The sequence below is a fragment of the Pteronotus mesoamericanus genome, unplaced genomic scaffold, assembly GCF_021234165.1.
Source record: "Pteronotus mesoamericanus isolate MK-2021 breed Mesoamerican mustached bat unplaced genomic scaffold, CSHL_Meso_final contig_227, whole genome shotgun sequence".
NCBI lineage: Eukaryota > Metazoa > Chordata > Mammalia > Chiroptera > Mormoopidae > Pteronotus > Pteronotus mesoamericanus.
The window spans coordinates 762,083-783,749 of NW_026555094.1; the positions used below are offsets into that span (position 1 = coordinate 762,083).

Sequence of the window (21,667 nt, forward strand, 5' to 3'; positions counted from 1 at the left end):
TAGTTCTGGGTCTTTGTGGGACTCACCATTTTCACCTGAAGATCAAGAAGTTTTCTCACACGAAATGGTTTGACTAGTAAAGGTAAAAAAAAAAAAAAAGTACTATGGATGTGGCACATAGAGCTTCTTCTTACAACACATCAGGAATATAAACACCCCAGTTAAGCCATTAAGCAAATGCTCTTAGATAAAAGTATTAAAAATGAATTCCCACAAAATCCTGTCATAGTACTAATACAAATAGTTAACTTTATGAAGGCCAATACAAATGCTAGTTCAACAGAGTGAATGTAATATAACTGGAATAAAAATACTCACCATTCTCTTTCTTGGTAAGTAAATATAAGAAATGGCAGACGTAAGGGCACTGTTAAAAGAGAAAAACTTTTAAAAAGAGAGAAATAACAATATATCTTGAATACAACATCAATAAATTCTTCTCAAATGTCAATCGTATACTGATTAAGTAGAAATGTTTCAGGACATCATAGGAAAATGGTTTTACAAAGCTTCTCTTTTTCATACTACCCAGTAGTGATACAAAACAACTGCTCTAATTCATATCGTGTGATGTCATTTTTAAACATATTTTAAAAATATAAAACACTGCATCTTGAAAGATAGAAAAACACCAGGGGAAAGTGGTAGCAGGAAAATGGAGACAAATATATTTGAACAATAAAAAAAATAAAAATAAAAATAGAAAATCTTCTTTTACCTAACAAAAATCCATAAATTCCTTCTAAAAGTCCATATTTATTAAGATAACAAACTTAAAACTTTTGTCCTGAATTCCCACTTCAAAGCATTTTCCCATGTTGTTTGGTCTTCAAAATAATCATTTCCAATGACCTTAATATTCCAATGAGTGAATATAATACCATAATTTAATTTATCATTTAGTGGGTTTGGCAAATAGCACACAATCAATAAATCAGTTGCTTAATTTGCTAAATGATTGTCTCCCTTATGCCATTACATTTTGAGTGTCCACTTGTTGAGGTTTTATTCTAGATCAGGAGTCAACAAACCTATTTTTGTAAATCAATTTTATACCTGTTTTTGTAAGTCAATTTTATTGGAACACAGCCACACTCATTCCTTTATGTACTGTCTATAGCTGCTTTCACTACACCAGAAGAGTAGTTGTGACGGAGACAGTATGGTCCTCAAGCCTAAATATTTACTACCTAGCCCTTTCAGAAAAAATTTGCCAACAAATTCTCTAGATGTTAGGAAATTGAAAAATAAATCGTTTAATGGAACTAGAGAAGGTAACAAAAGCAGACTTTTTATTTTATTTTTTAAAAGATTTTATTTATTTACTTTTAGAGAAAGGGGAAGAGAAGGAGAAAGAGAGGGAGAGAAACATCAATGTGTGGTTGCCTCTCATGTGTCCCCCGATTAGGGGACCCAGCCTACAACCAGGGCATGTGCCCTGACTGGGAATCGAACCGGCAACCCCTTGGTTCGCAGGCCAGCATTCAATGCATTGAACCATACCAGCCAGGGCAAAAGCAGACTTTTTATAAACAAACTTGTATTTTGGTAGTCAAGAACTAAAGTTTAAAGACTAAAGTACAATATTCCATATTGCCTCTCCTCTACTTAGCAATAGATTCAGAAAGACTCTGAACATAACTCGTAAAAAGAATGAATTTAGATAAGGGATTCTTTTAAAGGGATGAATAATATTATGACGCATCTGCCATATTTGACACAAAATACAATTACCTTAAAAAAAATAAGAAAAAAGAAAACTCATTGTTTTGTCCTGACTAGTATGGCTCAGTTGGTTGAGAGTTGTCCTGCAAAGCGTAAAGTTCACTGGTTGGATTCCTGGTCAGGGCACATGCGTAGGTTGCAGGTTTGGTCCCCAGTTGGGGCACATATGAAAGGCAACTGATCAATGTTTCTCTCTCATTATTTCACACCCTTAAAATATGAAGCATTAGTAATACTACTTAACATGCTGGGTATAAAATGAGTCTCACACAATCATTTGTACTAGGTACCAACAGCACAGAAAATCTGACATTTTCTTTAAATCACAATTAGAAAGGAAAAACTCATAAGTGCCTAGGACTTTACAATTGTCTTTCTGGCAAATAGCTAACTACCATGTCTGACTCAAGCCAGAGTCAGGCTTCCACCAAATTATATGAAAATGAATTTTCTGAAGTAATGCTTTCAAAAGTCAGGCTCCCTATTTCTTGATGTGGGTGATATTTTCCCAACTGTTTTTAGTTTATAAAAAGTAACTGAGCTGATAACTTATGATATAGGCCATTTTCTGCATGCATATTATACTCCAATAAGTATTTTTTTAAATATAGAAAAAAGGGACTTCCGGTGAAGATGGTGGCATAGGTAAACAAATTACCCACCACCTCCTCCCAAAACCCCATCAAAATTAAAACTGAACTATAAAACAACCATGATTTAGAACTGTCAGAAATCAGGACTTCTGGTCAAGATGGCGGCATAGGTAAACACAACTAGCCTCCTCGCTCAACCACATCAAAATTACAACTAAACTACACACCAAAGATCACTCAGGATCATCAGATATCCAGCTGAATGGAAGCCTGACAACTATGGAACAAAGAAAACCACATTGATCCAGAAGGGCAGGAAACACGGAGATGCTGAATGCAGGGAAGGCGTCCCCACACCCATGTGTGCCGGACAGAAATCCAGGAGTATCTCAGGAGGGAAATTTCCCAGACTCCCCAGCCCATGGTAACAGTGCCAGGAAGAGAAGCCCCCATAACTTCTAGCTGCAGAAATGATCGGGATTGGAGTTGGTCAAAAATATACTGGACTCCAAGGCAGTTCCTCTTAAAGGGCTCCTGCTGAACTTGCACAGATGCACTCCCTCTGAGCTGCAGCAACAGGGTGGCAGCTTGAATGGCGCCAGTGGCACACAGGGAGGAAATGAAGTGTCTGGCATCAGAGCAAGTGCTGAGGGACGGCTCTCTCCCAGACAGAAAGGTGGGAGAGAACACTGTGCCTTTTTTGAGCCCTCCCCTAACACAGCCACAGAACCAGCAGGCAGGAACCATATCTGAGACTCCATCAATGTGGCTTACACTGTTTGTCCAACCCTGGAGTTTACCTGAGGCTCCACCCCACCCAATGAGTCACCCCTAGCCCTATACCTCTTGCTAAGTGGCCCTGGACCTGGCACCAGTAGCAGCCTGCCTGGATTCACAGCTAAGCTTCACCTGGGAATCTCCAAGGCCAACATAAGTAGCAGCCATCTCAGGTTGCTTTATAGGTCAGGCAGGGTGGCCCCAGTGCTGACCATGGCCTGACTGGGGAAGCCCCGGAGCCTGTGCACCCAGTGGACAGCTACAGACCACATCGCAGCACTACCACCCTGCCCCTGCACAGCTGATACTCAATGGAGAGTGGAGGTTGGTGGTCAGTGGTCACAGCCAGTCCTTGCAGTGGACTGGCCTGGGTAAATCCCTCCCATTGACCTGCCAACAGCAATCAAAATTCAACTACAAGAGGAGGGAGTACTTAGCCCACCTGAAGGGTGCATGTTGAGTGCCCAGCTTGGGTGACAGGGGAGGCTGTGCCACTGGACAATACAGGACACCTACTCTATTAGGCCATGCTACCAAGACAGGGAGTCAAAGAAGCTCTACCTAACACACAGAAACACAGGGAGGCTGCCAAAATGAGGAGACAAAGAAACATGGCCCAAATCAAAGAACAGACCAAAACTCCAGAAGAGAACTAAACAAAATGGAGACAAGCAATCTGTCAGATGCAGAGCTCAAAATATTGGTTATAAGGATGCTCAAGGAACTTAATGAGGACCTCAGCAGCACAAAAAAGACCTAGTCAGAAATAAAGGATACACTAATTGAAATAAAGAACAATTTACAGGGAAACAACAGTAGAGTGGATGAAGCCAAGAATCAAATCAATGATTTGGAACATAAGGGAGCAAGAAAACAAAAACAAAAATACCACAACGTGACTGGTACAGAGTACAGGGGAGACGTGAGAGGGCTGGCTGGGCACCCACAGGCAGCAGCTGAACTGCTGGATGAATATTTCAGTGGCTGGGGGAATCCCATTGAGAAGTGTGGCGTCTAAACCCCAAGCTGGGATCCCCAGCTTTAACATCAGAGCCCAAAAAGTACCCAGATAACAACCAGCTGCTAAAAGTGGTTTCTCTCTGCCAGGAACAAACAGATGGAGATGCAGAGAGCCTTTAAAGGGCCAACACATAAATTTTCATTTGCAGACATTTACCCTGGGTGCCGGCAAAGGGAAAGCAGAGTGAACTAGGGACGCTTGAGGAGAGACTGGGGACGGTGGCTATGGGGAGAGAACTGATAGAGCAGCCACCAGGATCCTGGTGCTGAGTCATCCCCCATACTGCAGGAGCCATCTCAAACTACCCTCCTCTGAGTGGCATCATCATGAGGGGAAGCAATAGCCCCACCCACAGGAATTACTTCGCCCCATCCTGTGGTGCTTATGCCTGACTGCTGATTACAGAGTGACTAGATTAACAACTGAAGGAGTCCGCCACAGATGGTAGATCCCTCGTAGTCTCACACAGGCCGCCTAAGGCCAGTTGGGACACCACTTCACATCACCAGGGGCAAATCCAGAAGGAAAAAAAAGTGGTACGTACTACATGCTACCAAGAGAAATCCACCATGATCTTCTCCACCATTTACACTATTTTCTCTCCTGCATAGTTTTTTAACATTCATTTCTTGTCCTTTAAGTTTGTGCATATTAAGTCACAAGATTTTATACTATATATATAGTTTATTTCAAATCTTATATTTTGCTCCTCCCTTCTTTTACCCCATTCCACCTTCTTCTCTCCTCTTCTTATTTCTGTCTCAAATTTTCTTTTCTCTCTTGCTACACCTTGCTTCCACTCCACACTCTTACTATTTCTCCCCCATCCAGCCTATCAAAACCATTTTTCTTGTCATTGGTCCTCTCATATTCATTTTCCCACTCTTAAATACCTGTGTTCTCTCCCCACCTTTAGCAATCTTTGCTCATAGGTAGTGGATAAAGTGGTTGTTGCTACGGTTCCTCAATCTTATTTCTAGATAGCGACTATCTTTGTATTTCAAATCTTAAATTTCACTGTACCCCTGTCCTACTCCATTCTGCCTTCCTCCTGCTCTTCCCTTTTTTTGTTTTACATGTTAATTTTTCCCTGTCTTAGCTGGGGTTTCTTCCTGCACTCTTAGTATCCTTTCTCCCTCTATCCTCTCAAAATTACTTCTTTTTCCTCTAGACATCTCCTAAGCTCTTCTTTCTTTCTTTGTGCCCTCTTATTCCCATTCCACCTATATAAATCTTAACTCATTGGTTGTTGATATCTCTGTGGTGGAGATTTTTCTGCAATTAGGGCCATATTATCTTTTATATACATATTTTTGGTTGTTGTTGTGGTTGTCTGTTTTTTCTATCACTAGATATACCCAAATATATGTATTTTCTTTAAATTTCAGTTTTAACCTAATACTACACACTTCTCCTCTCTTACTTCAATCCACCTTTCATCCTCTTTTTTTTAGATATGAAGTAAATTTTATTTTCTTTCCTGCTTTGCCTTGGCTCTATTCCCTAGTCTTATTATTACAACTCCCTCTACCCTTGCAGAATCTCTTTTCTTTCAGTTATTCATGCCATAATTCATTTTTCCTTTCCTACAATAGTCTTATTCTGCTTACACCTTTATTAATATTGGCGCAGTGGCTGGGGATAGTGTAATTGTGGGTGGAGGATACCTTTGTGGGTGTGGGCCTGTTTCCTATGCTGTTTGGCCATTCTAGCAGCACCTGTACAACAGTATACAAGACATGGAGGGCGGGATGACTCTCAGTCATTCAGCCAGAAGTAAGACTCCACCAAAGAACGACCCAACAACAACCAAAACCCAATTAAAGCCACATAAAAGGCATAAAAGGCACAGTAACAGCATTGAGCACAGGTGATCAAGGAGATTGCACCACTGAGTCCCACAGCTCTCCTACCACAAAAGAGCATACAACAAAGGAAGGGTGTCAAAGCAGATCAATCTAAGAAGCAGAAACAAACAAGAAGAGGCACCTAAAATGGGGAGACAAAGAAACAATCCCCAATTGAAAGGAAAGGTGGAATCCCTAGAGAGAATGCTAAACGAAATTGAGGCAACCAAACTACCAGACATCGAGTTCAAACTAATGGTTATAAGGATGCTCAAGGAGCTCAGTGAGTTCTTTCACTGAGTTCTTTCAAGAACTCCAGGGATGCTTCAAGGAACTTACTGCAAACTACACCAGAATAAAAAAAGGACATAGAAACTATCAGTAAGAGACAAGAGGAAATTAAAAATATAATATCTGAAATGAAGAACACAGTAAAAGGAATCAAAAGCAGGTTAGATGAAGCAGAGGATCAAATCACCGAGCAGGAGGACAAGGTAGAAAAAAATTCCCAGACAGAGAAAAGAAATGAAAAAAGAGTCAAAAAGAACGAAAAGGGGTTTAAGGGACTTGCAGGACAACATGAAACATAATATCGATATCATACAGATACCAGAAGGAGAAGAAGAGTAGCAAAGGATAGAAACACTGTTTGAAAATGTAATGACAGAAACTTCCCTTAACTTGATGAGAGGAAAAAAACATGCAAGTCCAAGAAGTACAAGGGGTCCCAATGAAGATGAACCCAAAGAGGTCAACTCAGAGAAACATCAAAATAAAAATGGCAAAATTCAAACACAAAGAGATTATCTTAAAAGAGCAAGGGAGAAACAGATAGTAACATACAAGGGAGCTCATAAAAGGCTATCAGCTGACTTCTCAACAGAAACACTGCAAGCCAGAAGGGAATGGCAAGATATATTCCAAGTCATGAAAAGCAAAGGCCTGCAACCAAGACTGCTCTACCCAGCAAGGCTCTCAATTAAAATGGAAGGTGAAATGAGGAGGTTCCCAGACAAAAGAAGGCTAAAAGAATACACCTCCACCAAACCAGCATTGCAAGATATGCTAAAGGGACTGCTTTCTGAAGATGAAGAAAAAGAGTCTATGAATACCCAGTTCCTTTCACAGTCACCAATACTTGATATTACCAATATTTTTAATACTTATTAATCTGATTGTGACAATGATGTATTATTTTAACTGTTACTTTATTATTTGTTGAAACTAAATCTGTTTTTGAATATTTTTTGCCAATTTCCATTATTATTTTAAAAAGCTTTAAATTACTTTTTGGTATTCTTTATCCATTTTTTGATTAAATGTAGATTTTTTTCCCTAAAAAAAAACATATTAACCCTTCTTTAGATGTGTGGGCAAATACTTTCCTATTCTATTACTTGTCCTTCTGGCAGGAAACTCTCAGATATCCCACGCAGCAATTTTTTCACTGATATGTCTCCTAAAGCAAGGGACATAAAGGAAAGAATAAACAAGTGGGACCTCATCAATATAAGAAGCTTCTGCACGGGAAAAGAAAACATCAGCAAAATGAAAAGGGAACCAACCATATGGGAAAATATATTCGCTAATGATTCATCAGATAGAGGTTTCATCTCCAAGATATATGAAGAACTCACTCAACTCCACTCCAAGAAGACAAACGATCCAATCAAAAAGTGGGCAAAGGATCTGGGCAGACGCTTTTCCAAGGAGGAGATACAGAGGGCCCAGAGGCATTTGAAAGAATGCTCAGCATCACTAGCCATCAGAGAAATGCAGATCAAAACCACCATGAGGTACCACCTCACACCGGTCAGAATGGCCATCATAAACAGGACAACAAACAACAGGGGCTGGCGAGGCTGTGGAGAAAAGGGAACCCTAGTCCACTGTGGGTGGGAATGCAGACTGGTGCAGCCACTGTGGAAAGCAGTGTGGAATTTCCTCAGAAAGCTGAAAATGGAACTGCCTTTTGATCCAGTGGTTCCCCTGCTGGGACTATACCCTAAGAACACCAAGACGCCAATACAAAAGAGCGTATGCACCGCAATGTTCATAGCAGCACAATTTTCAATAGCCAAGTGTTGGAAGCAACCTAAGTGCCCATCAGCAGATGATTGGATCAAAAAATGATGGTACATATACACAATGGAATACTACGCAGCAGAAAGAAAACAAGAACTACTAAACTTCGCGACAGCATGGATGGAACTGGAGAGCATCATGCTAAGCAAAATAAGCCAGGGGGCAAAAGACAAATACCATATGATCTCACCTATTCATGGAACCTAACCAACAATGCAAAGATGCAAGGAAAATAAGACCAGCAACACTGAAAGAAAAAGAAATCAACAGAGACAAGAGGGAAGGGGGGGCAGGGAAAAGGAAGGGAAGGGGAAAGTCAAGGAACATATAGCAAGGACTCATGGACAAAACCAAAGGGGAAGAGCTGAGGGAGGGAAGGAGGGAGGGGGCAAGGGAAAGTGGTGGGTGGGAGGCAGAGACAAATGTATTTGAAAAATTAAACTAAAATAAAATTAAAAAAATAACTTTTTAAAATATGTATATTACCCTATAGTTTTAAATGTTTAATATAGACATATTGTCAATATTTTACTTTATAGCTTATGGGTTTGAATATGTTACTTCAGGGTAAAAAACATATGAGTTTGTATTTTCTCATAAAACTTCATAGATTTTACATATTGATTTTTAACTCACCTGAATATCTTTTGTATAATGTGTCATATAGGGCTCTATGTTTGTTTTATTTCAAGTAATAGTCGTCCATGCACCTTATTTGTTGAATAAGCCTTATTTCACCCATTGATTTGACATATCAATTTAATCATATATTATATTGTTAGATATACATATTTGTTTCTAGAATGCTCATTTTATTTCATTGATCTACTTGATTATTTCCGTGCTGGTGTCATGTTTCAACTGCTGAGACTTTATAATGGATTTAAATTTTTTAATGTTTTATAATGGATCTTGACATTTAAATAAATAAGTAAAATCAATCTGCATTTAAAAAGAAAACAAAAGAAAGAAGGAACTCCTACCTCTTGCGACAACATGGATGGAACTGGAGAATATTAAGCTAAATGAAATAAGCCAGTTGGTGAAAGACAAATACCATATCATCTCATCTATAAGTAGAATCTATTCAACAAAATGAACCACAGGCATGGAAACATGGAGCAGACTGAAAGTGACCAGAGGGGATGAAGAAGGAGGACAATCGTGGAAAGAAGGAGAAGGGACTAAACAAAGAACATGTATGAATGACCCATGGACACGGACAACAGAGTGGGAATTGACTGTGGGAGAGGGGGGTGGGGGGATGGGTAGAGGAGGGTAAAGGGGGAAAAATTGAGACAACTGTTACTAGAATAAACATGATTAAAAAAAGAAAATAAAGGAGAAAAAAAAGGAACCCATGAATACATAAGTGCAACAACAAATTCCCTCCCTCTCCCTCTCTCCCTCCCTCTCCCTCTCCCTCTCCCTCTCCCTCTCCCTCTCCCTCAAAAAAAAAATTAGCCCTGGCTGGAGTGGCTCAGTGGATTGAGTGCTAGCCTGCAAACCAAAGGGTCGCCTGTTGAATTCCCAGTTAGGGCAACAAGTCTGGGTTGCAGGCCAGGTCCCCTGTACAAGGCATGCGAGAGGCAACCAGACATTGATGTTTCTCTCCTTCTCTTTCTCCCTCTCTTCCCCTTTCTCTAAAAATAAATTAATAAAACTTTAAAAATTTTTAAAAAAGGAAATGTAGAATAAGTGACCCAAATGACCCCGCTTAAGTGATTCAAAAAAGAAAAGATGGCAATCACTGCAAAGAGACTCCAATGTAGAGTTAACTCTATTTGCAACATTTTATTTCCTTGAAAGATATAAAACTAATAAGGTAAAAAAGTTGTATATTTGTTCATATGAGATAGAGGCAATGGTGTAATGTTATTCTTTACACTTTTCTATATGTTTGATACCTTTTAAAATAAGTAAAAAAACACATTGTGTGGCACTTTGAAGCACATGTGGTACATCAATATACAAGCACATACCAGCTGATCGATACATGATGCTGTTCAATTTTTACTTACCAGTGCATCATCTTGCAATGAAGCAAAAAAGAAGCCATAGAGCAAGTTAATTTTCTCCTTGTGATCAATGAAGTCAAACATTGCAACCAGCCAACGATAAAATAGTATCTATTGAGAGACAAAATGTTTATCTTTAGAGAAGTATAACTGGCACCACAGAACTTAATTCCCCACTCAGGGTTGTTCTAGAAGCCTCTAACAGGGGTGGTCCAACCTAAGAGCTCCAGGCTGCATGCAGCCCAGGATGACTGTGAATGCAGCCCAACACAAAATCATGTATTTGCTTAAAACATGAGATTTTTTGTGATTACATGTTGCAACGTATTTAATGTGTGGCCCAAAGACGCCAAAAGGTTGGACACCTCTGCCTAGCACAAGGCAGAGTAATAGATTTTTATCTCTCAGTAAAAATTTCTGTTTGAACAGAGTCCTTGCATCAAGCTACATTGTTCCAAATCTATAGGCTTTGCCCAGAAGGTCAGTGCCATTACTAAGTGGCTCTTCCTTGCCAGTCCTTAAGTGGTTCTGAAGAACTTATCATCAAAGTGTTTAAAAAGGTTACCTTAGACAACTTCCAGTCAAGATGGCAGCACAGGTAAATGTCACTTGCCTCCTCACACGACTACATCAAAATTACAATTAAACTATAGAACAACCATCATTCAGAATCATCAGAACTCGAGTTAAACAGAAGTATGACAACTACAGAATTAAAGAAACCACATCCATCCAGACTGGTAGGAGGGGCTGAGACACAGAACGGGCTCATCCCACATCCACGTGTGGTAGATAAAAATGTGGGAGGGATATCTTGGGAGCAAGGAGACGAACCTCCACACCAGGCTCCCCAACCCAGGGTTCCAGTGCCAGGAAGATAAAACCCCATAACTTCTGGCTGCAAAAACTAGCGGGGATTGAGTTAGTGGAAGAAACTTTCGGAGCCCTACACAGTTCCTCTGAAGAACCCACACACAGACTCACCTAGTCAGACTCACTCCCTCTGAGTTCCAGCACCACCAGAGTAGCAGCTTGAAAAGCACCAGTGACATACAGGGAGGAACCAAAGTGTCTGGCATCAAGGCAAGAGCTGGGGGACAGCTTCCTCCTAGTCAGAAAGGTGGGCAGAGGCCATTGTCCCTTTTCTGAACTCTCCCCCTAACAAAGCCACAGAGCCAGCAGGCAGGTGCCATATCTGCGACTCCATTAACCTGGCTAACACTGTTTTCACTGCCCTGGAGATCCCCTGAGACTCAGGCCCACCCAAGCTGTTCACAGTGACTTTTCCATACGATTGGCTGGTCTTGGATCATGCTTCACAACTTCCTAAATCCTCTAAAACAAGCAAAAGCCAGCCTCAGTGAGCCCCTAGGTCCTGCACCTCTTGCTAAGTGGCCCCAGGCCTGGCACCAATAGCAGCCAACCTAGATTCCAGCTTGGCTTTGCCTGGTAATCTCCAAGACCAGCACAAGTAGCAGCCATCTCAGGTTGCTTTCGAGCTCAGGCAGGGTGGCCCAGGGAAAACACAGGTGGGGCTGACCTTGGCTGGCAACACCTGGGAAACCCCACGGCCAGTGCACCCAGTGGACAGCTACAGACCAGGTTGCAGTACCACTGCCCTGCCCCTGCACAGCTGATCTTCCTCCAAAAGAGATGGCTGGTCGTCAGTGGTCACAGCCAGTCCTTGCAGTGGCCTGGCCTGGGTAAATCCCTCCCATTGACCTGCCAACACCAATCGAGGCTCAACTACAAGAGAAGGATGTACTCAGACCACACGAAGGGCGCACCCTGAGTACCCAGCTTGGGTGATAGGGGAGGCTGTGCCACTGGACCCTATGGGACACCTATTACATTAGGCCCTGCAACCAAAACAGGGAGTCATAGCAGCTCTATGTAATACACAGAAACTAACACAGAGAGGCTGCCAAAATGAGGAGACAATGAAACATGACCCAAATGAAAAAGAGATCAAAACTCCTGCCCTGGCTGGTGTGGCTCAGTGGATTAAGCACCAGCCTCTGAACCAAAAGGTATCTGGTTCAAATCCCAGTCAGGGCTCATGCCTGGATTGTGGACCAGGTCCTTAGTTGGGCATTTGTGAGAGGCAACCAAGTGATGTTTCTCTTGTATATCGAAGTTTTCTCCCTCTCTTTCCCCCTTCCTCTCCCTCTTTGTAAAAATAAATAAATAAAAATCTTTAAAAAATACTGCAGAGAAAAAAACTAAACAAAATGGAGATAAGCAATCTAAAGATGCAGAGTTCAAAACACTGGTTATAAGGATACTCAAGGAACTTAGTGAGGATGTCAACAGCACAAAAAAGATCCAGTCGGAAGTGAAGGATACACTAGTTGAAATAAAGAACAGTTTATAGGGAAACAATAGTAGAATGGATGAAGCCAAGAATCAAATAAATAATTTGAACCATAAGGAAGCAAAAAACAGCCAATCAGAACAACAAGGAGAATTAAGAATCCAAAAAAACAAGGATAGTGTAAGCAGCCACTGGGAGCACTTCCAACGCTCCAACATTTGCCTCATAACAGTGCCAGAAGAAGAGAAAGAACAAATTAGAAATCTATTTGAAAAAATAATGAAAGAAAACTTTGTTAATTTGGTGAAAGAAATCAACATTCAAGTTCAGGAAGCACAGAGTCTCAAACAAGATGGATGTGAACAGGTCCACACGAAGACACATCATAATTAAAATGCCAAAGGTTAAAGATAAAGAGAGAATGTTAAAAGTAGCAAGAGAAAAGCAGTTAGTTACCTACAGGGGAGTTCCCATAAGGCTGTCAGCTGATTTCTCAAAAGAAACTTTGCAGGCTAGAAGGGCCTGGCAAGAAATATTTAAAGTCATGAAAAGCTGGGACCTAGAGCAGAGACTGCTCTACCCATCAAAGACATCATTTAGAATGGAAGGGCAGATAAAGAGCTTCCCAGACAAGAAAACACTAAAGGAGTTCACCATCACCAAACTATTATTATATAAAATGTAAAAGGGACTTATTTAAGAAAAATAAGAAGATCAAAACTATGAACAATAAAATGACAATAAATACCTATCTATTAACAACTGAATCTACAAAACAAACTAAGCAAATAAGAAGAACAGAGACAGAGTCATGGATACAGGGAGCATTTTGATGGCTGCCAGATAGGAGGGGGGAGTGAAGGAACAGATGAAGAGGTAAGGGCATTAAGAAATACAAATAGGTAGTTATATAATAGCCATGGGGATGTAAAGTACAGTATAGGAAATGGTGTAGCCAAAGAACTTATATGCATGACCCATGGACATGAACAAAGGTGTGGAGATTGTCAGAGGGAGTGTGCAGGGTCCTGGGTGGAGGCGGGCAAAGGAGGAAAAATTTGGACAACTGTAATAGCATAATCAATAAAATATAATTTAAAAAAGAAAAAAATAAATAAAAAGTTTACCTTGGTGCTATCACAACACTTGCCAACACAAAGCCAGGAGACTGCCTTAACCACAGAATCTTCTGATATTAGATTTGCTGGAATCATGCATCTCAATATCCGAGAGCTTACAGCACTCCCTGGAAAGCAGACAAACTCTATATTAAACTGCATTTTGGTATCTTGATTGTTCCCCTACTATTATTCACTCTTGCTCCAAAAAAAAAATCTCACTTTACATGAAAGGCAATAAAAAAACATGAGTAATATTTGACATTTCTTATCATCATTACAAAACACAATTTGAAACAAAAATATACCTTAAACTTCTAATATAAACTATAAAGCAAATTCTTTGGCACTAATATTTCTATTTCAAAGGGGAGGATATATTCAGGGTTTCTTTTTGGGTGAAGATACGTTTGGGAATTAGAGTGGTGATGGTTTCACAATTCCGTGAATGTTAAAAAAACAAACCAACCCCGAATTGGATGCTTCAAAAGTGTGAATTTTATGGTATGTGAACTACACCTCAAAAAAACCCTTTACTCACAAGAAAATTTCAAGGATTATTCTTTTGTTATTATGTTTTGTAATGGCACAAGAGATTCTGATTTATTTAAACTACTGACAGGCATCTTACATGGGCTACCATATTTAAGAATAAATAAATATATTTTTACTCTCCATCCTTCCCCAAAAAGTAAAGAGGATAGTAGAATGGCACAGCTATCCTTGGAATTAGATGGCAGTAATATTCTATACTGGTTCAATTTTTCCATCATACTCTCTGGTTTCCATGATATCCTTCCATCTGGTATGAGAAGTGGTGTTGCAAATAGCTTTGTATACACCCTCTATCAACTTCTACGTATTAAGGCTTCAAGAATTAACTAGGAATCTCATTAATTCCTTCTTTTGTATTTAAACATTGTTTTATTTGCATTCTACTGTGGTGATCACAACCATTTGCTGAAAAGACACTGTTCTCAACTTGTCACGCAAGTAGAATTCGCAAAAGCACCTTCGACACCTGTGTCTTTAACCACTGTTTTATATGCCTGTAAGTGTGGCAATCATCTCCATTCCCTATAATAACACTTTTCTCTATTTCTCTCACAAGTAGCATTCTTAAAAACACCTAAAACATCTTTAAACACTGTTTCATATGCATTATAGCATGGTGATCACATCCATTCACTGAAATAGTGCTGTTCTTAACTTCACGTGTAAGTAGCATTTTCAGAAACATTTTATACACGTCGTTTCTTTTCCCCTGAGGGTAAAACTTCACTTTATATTTCTAAATAAAAATAAGAAGCTTCTGCACGGCGAAAGAAAACATCAGCAAAATGAAAAGGGAGCCCACCGTATGGGAAAATATATTTGCTAATGATACATCAGATAGGGGTTTGATCTCCAAGATATAAAAAGAACTCACTCCACTCCACTCCAAGAAGACAAACGATCCAATCAAAAAATGGGCAAAGGACCTGGGCAGATGCTTTTCTAAGGAGGAGATAGAGAGGGCCCAGAGGCATTTGAGAGGATGCTCAGTGTCACTAGCCATCAGAGAAATGAAGATCAAAACCACCATGAGGTACCACCTCACACCGGTCAGAATGGCCATCATAAACAGATCCACAAACAACAGGTGCTGGCGAGGCTGTGGAGAAAAGGGAACCCTAGTCCACTGTGGGTGCGAATGCAGACTGGTGCAGCCACTGTGGAAAACAGTGTGGAATTTCCTCAGAAAGCTGAAAATGGAACTGCCTTTTGATCCAGCGATTCCCCTGCTGGGAATATACCCTGAGAACACCAAAATGCCAATACAAAAGAACCTATGCACCCCCATGTTCATAGCAGCACAATTTACAATAGCCAAGTGTTGGAAGCAACCTAAATGCCCATTAGTAGATGATTGGATCAAAAAATGATGGTACATATACACAATGGAATACTACGCAGCAGAAAGGAAAAAAGAACTACTAAACTTTGCAACAGCATGGATGGAACTGGAGAGCATCATGCTAAGCGAAATAAGCCAGGGGGCAAAAGACAAATACCATATGATCTCACCTATAAGCGGAACCTAACCAACAATGCAAAGATGCAAGGAAAATATGACCAGCAACACTGAAAGGAAAAGAAATCAACAGAGACAAGAGGGAAGGGGGGGGCAGGGAAAGGGAAGGGAAGGGGGAAGTCAAGGAACATATAGCAAGGACTCATGGACAAAACCAAAGGGGATGAGCTGAGGGAGGGAAGGTGGGAGGGGGCAAGTGAAAGAGGTTTGGGGGAGGCAGAGACAAATGTATTTAAAAAGTAAATAAATTAAAAAAAATTAAATTAAATTAAAAAAAAACAAAGTGCTACATCTTACTGTGTATTGATATTTAGAAACCTATAAAATCAACCTGTCAAAGGAAAAAAAATTGTATATATTTAAGATATATGACATGATGATATGATATAAATATACATAATAAATTGACTACTACAGTCAAGTTAATTAACATATTGTCTCCTCACACAGGTACCACTTTTCATGTAGTAAGCATCTCAAATCTACTCTTAGAAAATTTCCAGTATTTATTACAGTATTATTACCTATAATCATCATGCAGATCTCTAGATTTATTCATCCTGCATAATTTACAATAATACATCTCATCAGTTTTTACCTATCATTCTGCAGAGAAGGAAGCAAGCAGTGATAGCAAGTAATGAGTCACAGGAATAAAAACCTCTCCTTTCTATTCCTGTGGTTCTTGTTTTTTATTTTTTTCTCCCACACTTTCACCCTTTAACCCTTCTAAAGTTTAAAACAATCTGACCACTAACACTTTACACATGTACCAAATTCAAAGGGGGAATTCAGTACAGACTGTATTCTTACTTCCCAATGACCTTTTAATTAATTTCTAAAGAGTCTAGTTTCTTTGCACGTAATTTCGACATTTGTGGCACACCTGCCCCTGAATATGCATTACGACTCAGCAGAAGAGCTACATATAAAAATCTAGTAGCGATGAGGAATATCATAGAAACAACTAAAAGGGCAAAAAGCAGTTGAAGAGGTCACATTTCACATCACCAAATTCCAGCTTAACAGAAAAATTAAAAGTTATACTAAAAAGCTAGAGATTGTATTTTACATAACGTATTCAAGTTTCTAAATCAGAGGCATGCATTTTGAGAGAGGCATACATTTGCCACGAGACCTGACAAACATCACAAAAACATTAATTGCTGAGATATAAAAAAAGAAAAGAGAAATTTCAAAATAGAAAACACCTGTACATTCCATGCCTGTTTTAAGAGGAGAAGGGAGGGAGAGAATTGTTCTTGATAAACATTGATCAGTTAAACATAGGTTCCTGGAAAGATATTAGAACCACACAACCTAAAACCACTTAAAAGAAGAAGAGCCTTGCCCTTCTGACTGGTGTTGCTCAGTAGGTTGGGTGTCGTCCTGCAAATTCCAAGGTCACTGGTTTGATTCCTGGTCAGAGCACATTCCTAGGTTGCAAGCCAGGTCCCCACCCCACACCCCCCCACGCCTCGCTGTGGGCATTCAAGAGGCAACCAATGTTTCCCTCACACATCGATGTTTCTCCCCCTCTCTTTCTCCCTCCCTTCCCCTCTCTCTAAAAATAAATATATAAAACCTTAAAAAAAGAGCTAATTTTATTATGTTAAATTTAACTTTCTAGAATATACAAGGAAATAATCAGGTAAAAGCAGAGAAATAAAATACCTAGGACTCATACATTGAATTCAGCTGGTAATGTTGTTGCTTCAAACACACACACACACACACACACACACACACACCACACCCCCCCCCCCCCGTAAACATGCTGCTAGGGTATACACAAAGGTACCTAATATGCAAGGGCCAGTTTTGACAGTCTTAATTTGAAAAAAAAAGGTAGAAAACCCGATAGCAGTGTGGTACAGTGCAAACTCTAGAAGGGGAGTTAGAAGATCTGAATTCTCCAGTTCTAGCTCTGGCATTTAAGCAAATCTCTTTAACCACTGTGGGCCTCAGTTTCCTCACTTTAAAAATGAAGATGTACAGAGTCTAAAATACCTTCTAAGTTGCAATGTGGATAAGAGTAGGTTAAAACATTTTTCTCAAGTAAAAACAGTACTGGCCAGATGTTATTTCTTCCTAAGAACTCCACCCCCACGCCCATTCCAAATTAATTTATAACAGGAAAGGGAGCATTCATACAAAAACTAAAACCCATCTTGACTGTTATGGTCATAGATGCTGGAATGGAAACAGCATCAACAAGGACCTGTTATAGATAAGTGAACCTAAAAGCAACAAAGTAGACCAAGTGATCTCTTAAGGTGTCTTCCAGCAACATTATTTAAATTATATCCATGCGCCCTGGCTGGTGTGGCTCAGTGGACTGAGCACCAGTCTGCAAACCAAAGAGACTCTGGTTCAATTCCCAGTGGGGGCACATGCCTGGGTTGCTGGCCATGCCCCCAGTAGTGGGCATGAGAGGCAACCACACATTGATGTTTTTCTCCCTCTCTTTCTCCCTCCCTTTCCCTCTGTCTAAAGAAATAAACAAATAAAATCTTTAAATTATATCTATGCTTCTCAAAAGAAATACTGAAAATGACTCTCATGTATTCGGTGACAAGAGTATATATATTTTACTTGTGTAGATAGGTGATAACTAGCTATTTTCATCATACACACAGAAGCTTTTGGCTCATAAAGTAGCCTGAATATAAAAAAGTCCCATTTTGGTTTTGTAAATAGAATAGTAAAAAAGAACTGCAACTGATTCCATGAGCCATGTAATTCAAAGTCTGGGAGGCCAAACTAATAGCAAACTATGACAAATGTATCCTCTTGACATACCAAATTTGCCACTGAGTGCCACATTTAAGAGAATGTCAATCCCTTCTGGAGCTAACCCATTCTTCCAAGCCATATCTTCCACAGTTTTCAAGTGTTTTTCCAAGGTTTTATCTTTACTCCGTGAAGTTTTAAAGGGACCTGGAAAAAGGAACCATATTAAATAGTGGGATCTTTAAAATTCTTTCAGCCTCAAGCCTCAATGATTACAACTTGGGATACTTTAAAGGAATAGCTTTATCTATAAAAGGTCTTCCTAAAAGCCCTTCAAAGCCTTAAAACTCTAGAATATTTAACAGCAATAGCAACTTCAGGGAGGAAAACTGAATCATGCCTTGGCATCTCTGCTCTAAACTAATGAAAAGCACTGAATTTAGACAATAAGCTGTGTCAATACTAGGGCAGTGGTCCCCAAACTTTGAAATCACCTAAGGAGTCTTTAAAAAAATCCCAGTGCCCAGGTGGTATCCCCTACCAAAAAATCATATTGTCTAATAATAGATGCCAAGCATTAGTGTGTTTTAAAGATTCCTGGGCAATTCCAATGTGCAGTAGTTTGGAACCCGCTCTGCCAGGAACAGCTTTGCTGTTGCATACCTAGTACCAAGTATATTGATATGTAGTAAGGCAGGTGCTGAATAAAGGAGCAAAAATATGCTCTCCTTTAAAGTTCCTTAACAAAACAGTCTAGAATATTTTGACAGACGTAGGACTTTTATAAGGAAAATAATCTCTTACCTTTCTCAAAGTATCTCATTGCTATCTGCAGAGCATCTTCTGCTTGCTCATCAGAATCAGCATGTTCAGAATCTTCCACTGGACTGTTTTGTCCATGTTTCAAGATGCTCTTTGAGTTGCTTAGGTTCTCTTTCAACTTCCAGGCCAAGAGATTAGTCTGATAACTATTACTACATCGTGAAGTTCTCTTTGGTGTCTGAGAGTTCTTAACTCTCTTCTGAGGTGACATTACTGCACATGTTCTATACAGAAAACAAGTGTCATTACCATTAATCAACCAAACTGTCCCTTTTTACCCAACAAAGACAGAGACAGTATCTCCCTATATTCCCAAAATTTAGTATACAGTACCTAACATACAACCAGTAAACGATAAATAACCTGACAAAAATCTGGGCAACAAAATCTGTAGGTTATCTTTCTCGAAAAGCCCGTCACCTAAATAGGAATAAAGAGAAACAGCTCTCCAAGGTAACATTCACCAGATGAACTGGCCTTCCTATAAGAGAGAAAAAAAAAAAACAGTGAGAGTGCAGGTAACATAGCAAGTTCTCTTAAAATGGCTATGTCACATAAACGAGTCCAAGACTAAACCATCTCATGAACTCAATCTTACTTTCTTCAATCACTCCTATTTTTTTCTACACCTCCTTGATTTTGCTTCTCATCTTTTATGCTCCCTACTTTGTCAGTGCTAGGTTAAAACTAGTTCAGAAGTCAAACTAGGGGGGAAACTAAGGTTCTCAGAACAGAAAAAGTCATTAATTAATTCACTTATTCAATAAATAATTACTGAACATCATCTATATGCCTAGCACAGTTCTAGTTACCAGGATAAAATAATAATATAGTCAAGGTCTCTTCTCTCATGAGACTTACGGGGGTGGGGTGGAGTGTGACAGTCAATACTAAATAAGTACCATATTTTGCCGTGTATATGTGCATCCACATTTTTAGCCCAAACTTTTAGAAAAAAATTCTTCCATTTTAATTTTTAATTCAATTACTTATTTATATTTAGATACTTGTTTTTTGTATTATAAAGGAATTTTAGCATCTATTTTTGACCCTATTATGGTATAAGAAATTTTATGTAACAAATAATTACAAAACACAAGAACAGATACAAGGTATTTCAGGTACTACCCATGCATAATGTGCAGCCTTTCTTTCTCTGCAAAAATTTGGGCAAAAAAGTGGGCAGTATACACGGCAAAATCCGCTATATAGCTAATAGGGAATATAATACAGTAATGTGATAGAAACGAGGTAGGGGTGAGAAGCTACTTTGGAGTAAGTGTGCAAAGAAAGCATCCCTGATTGACCTTTAAACTGACATTTGCATGCCAAGGAATCAGATACATGAAGATGTTCTTCTGTAAGAGCATTCATGGAGACGGAAGAGTAAGATTTGCTAAAACCTTAAAACAAGAGCTTTGCATGTTAGAAAAACAGCAGCAACACTGGTGGGAGGAAGGTGGGGTACTGACATGAAAGAGGCAGAGGGTAGTGGGGGATAAAGTCAGAAAGGTAGTCAAGGGCTATCATATTGAGACTTGTAAACCAGAGTAGTGTTTGGATTTTAAGTATCATGGCAGCTACTGGGGAAGAGTGAAGTGTTAGGGAGGGGAGTGATACCATCTGACTTAAGTTTTAAGCCCATTTTAGCTGCGGTGTGAAAAACAGAATACTAGGGATCAAGGAATGGAAACAGAGCAATTAAAAGGGTCTTGCTAAAGTCCAGAAGAGAAAATTGTAAACTGAACTACGCCTAAAGTACAGCAGTGGAAGAGACAAAAATGATTGTATTCGTGATACGTTTTGGAGGTAGACTGGGAAAGACCATGACAAAATACTAGATGTAGGGAAAAGGGAAGAGAGGAACCCAGAAGACTTCTAAATGTTTGGCTTCAAATCAGAAATATAAGGGAATGATCAGAATGACATTCAATCCCACCTCCCTAGAACAGATGAGGCCAAAGCAGGAGAGCACCTACACGTGTCTAACCCAGTGGGAGGTTCCAGGTTCCGAGCAGTTTCCTAGTTTCCTACCAAAGGGCTGGCGAGCAGCTTCAGACCCCACTCGGTTGACCGGTCCCCTGGTTTCCCAAGACTCTCCCCGGCTCTTCCTGGGCTAGGGAGGAAAACCGGACCCCAGCCACACTTTGCAGGATAGTCCTGCTCAGAAGTCAACGAGATCCCCTTCGATCTCGGAGCAACCCCCTTTCGCGCGGTATTTAAAAGTACCTTACCCACTGCATTCTTCTATCCCTGAAACTCCGGAGTCAAATGATCCCCTCCAAGATTCAAATAACCAAGCCCCGCCCCACGCATGCTCTTCCGCTGAGACGCTGGAGGCGGCCTGGCAGAGCGGCGCGCAATGCTGAAATCTGATTGGTTAGGTTACAGTTTAACGGCGCGAGGAGGTACGCGCGCGCGCCGACGCTGACGCAGACCCAATTCCGTTTTGTCGTTTGCCCCCGGGACTTGCGGAGAGTGGACCGTTGCAGCGGGAGCTAGCTGATTGGCTGGCGTTCCAGCTGTCCTAAAAAAATGTT

The 21,667-nt window shown here is 40.0% G+C and overlaps 1 protein-coding gene across 1 annotated transcript in view; it reads right to left on the minus strand.

Moving 5' to 3' along the window:
• CENPI (centromere protein I) overlaps nucleotides 1–19,338 on the minus strand; it is a 46,815-nt gene extending 27,477 nt beyond the window's left edge. Inside the window, exons 1-6 of the mRNA XM_054572263.1 lie at nucleotides 19,110–19,338; nucleotides 18,375–18,512; nucleotides 13,508–13,626; nucleotides 10,070–10,177; nucleotides 319–367; nucleotides 27–73 (exon numbers count right to left, since the gene is read on the minus strand). Of these exons, the coding sequence (XP_054428238.1) occupies nucleotides 27–73; nucleotides 319–367; nucleotides 10,070–10,177; nucleotides 13,508–13,626; nucleotides 18,375–18,512; nucleotides 19,110–19,338 (690 nt within the window). The remainder of the gene's footprint in view (nucleotides 1–26; nucleotides 74–318; nucleotides 368–10,069; nucleotides 10,178–13,507; nucleotides 13,627–18,374; nucleotides 18,513–19,109) is intronic.
• Between the last annotated feature and the right edge of the window lie 2,329 nt (nucleotides 19,339–21,667).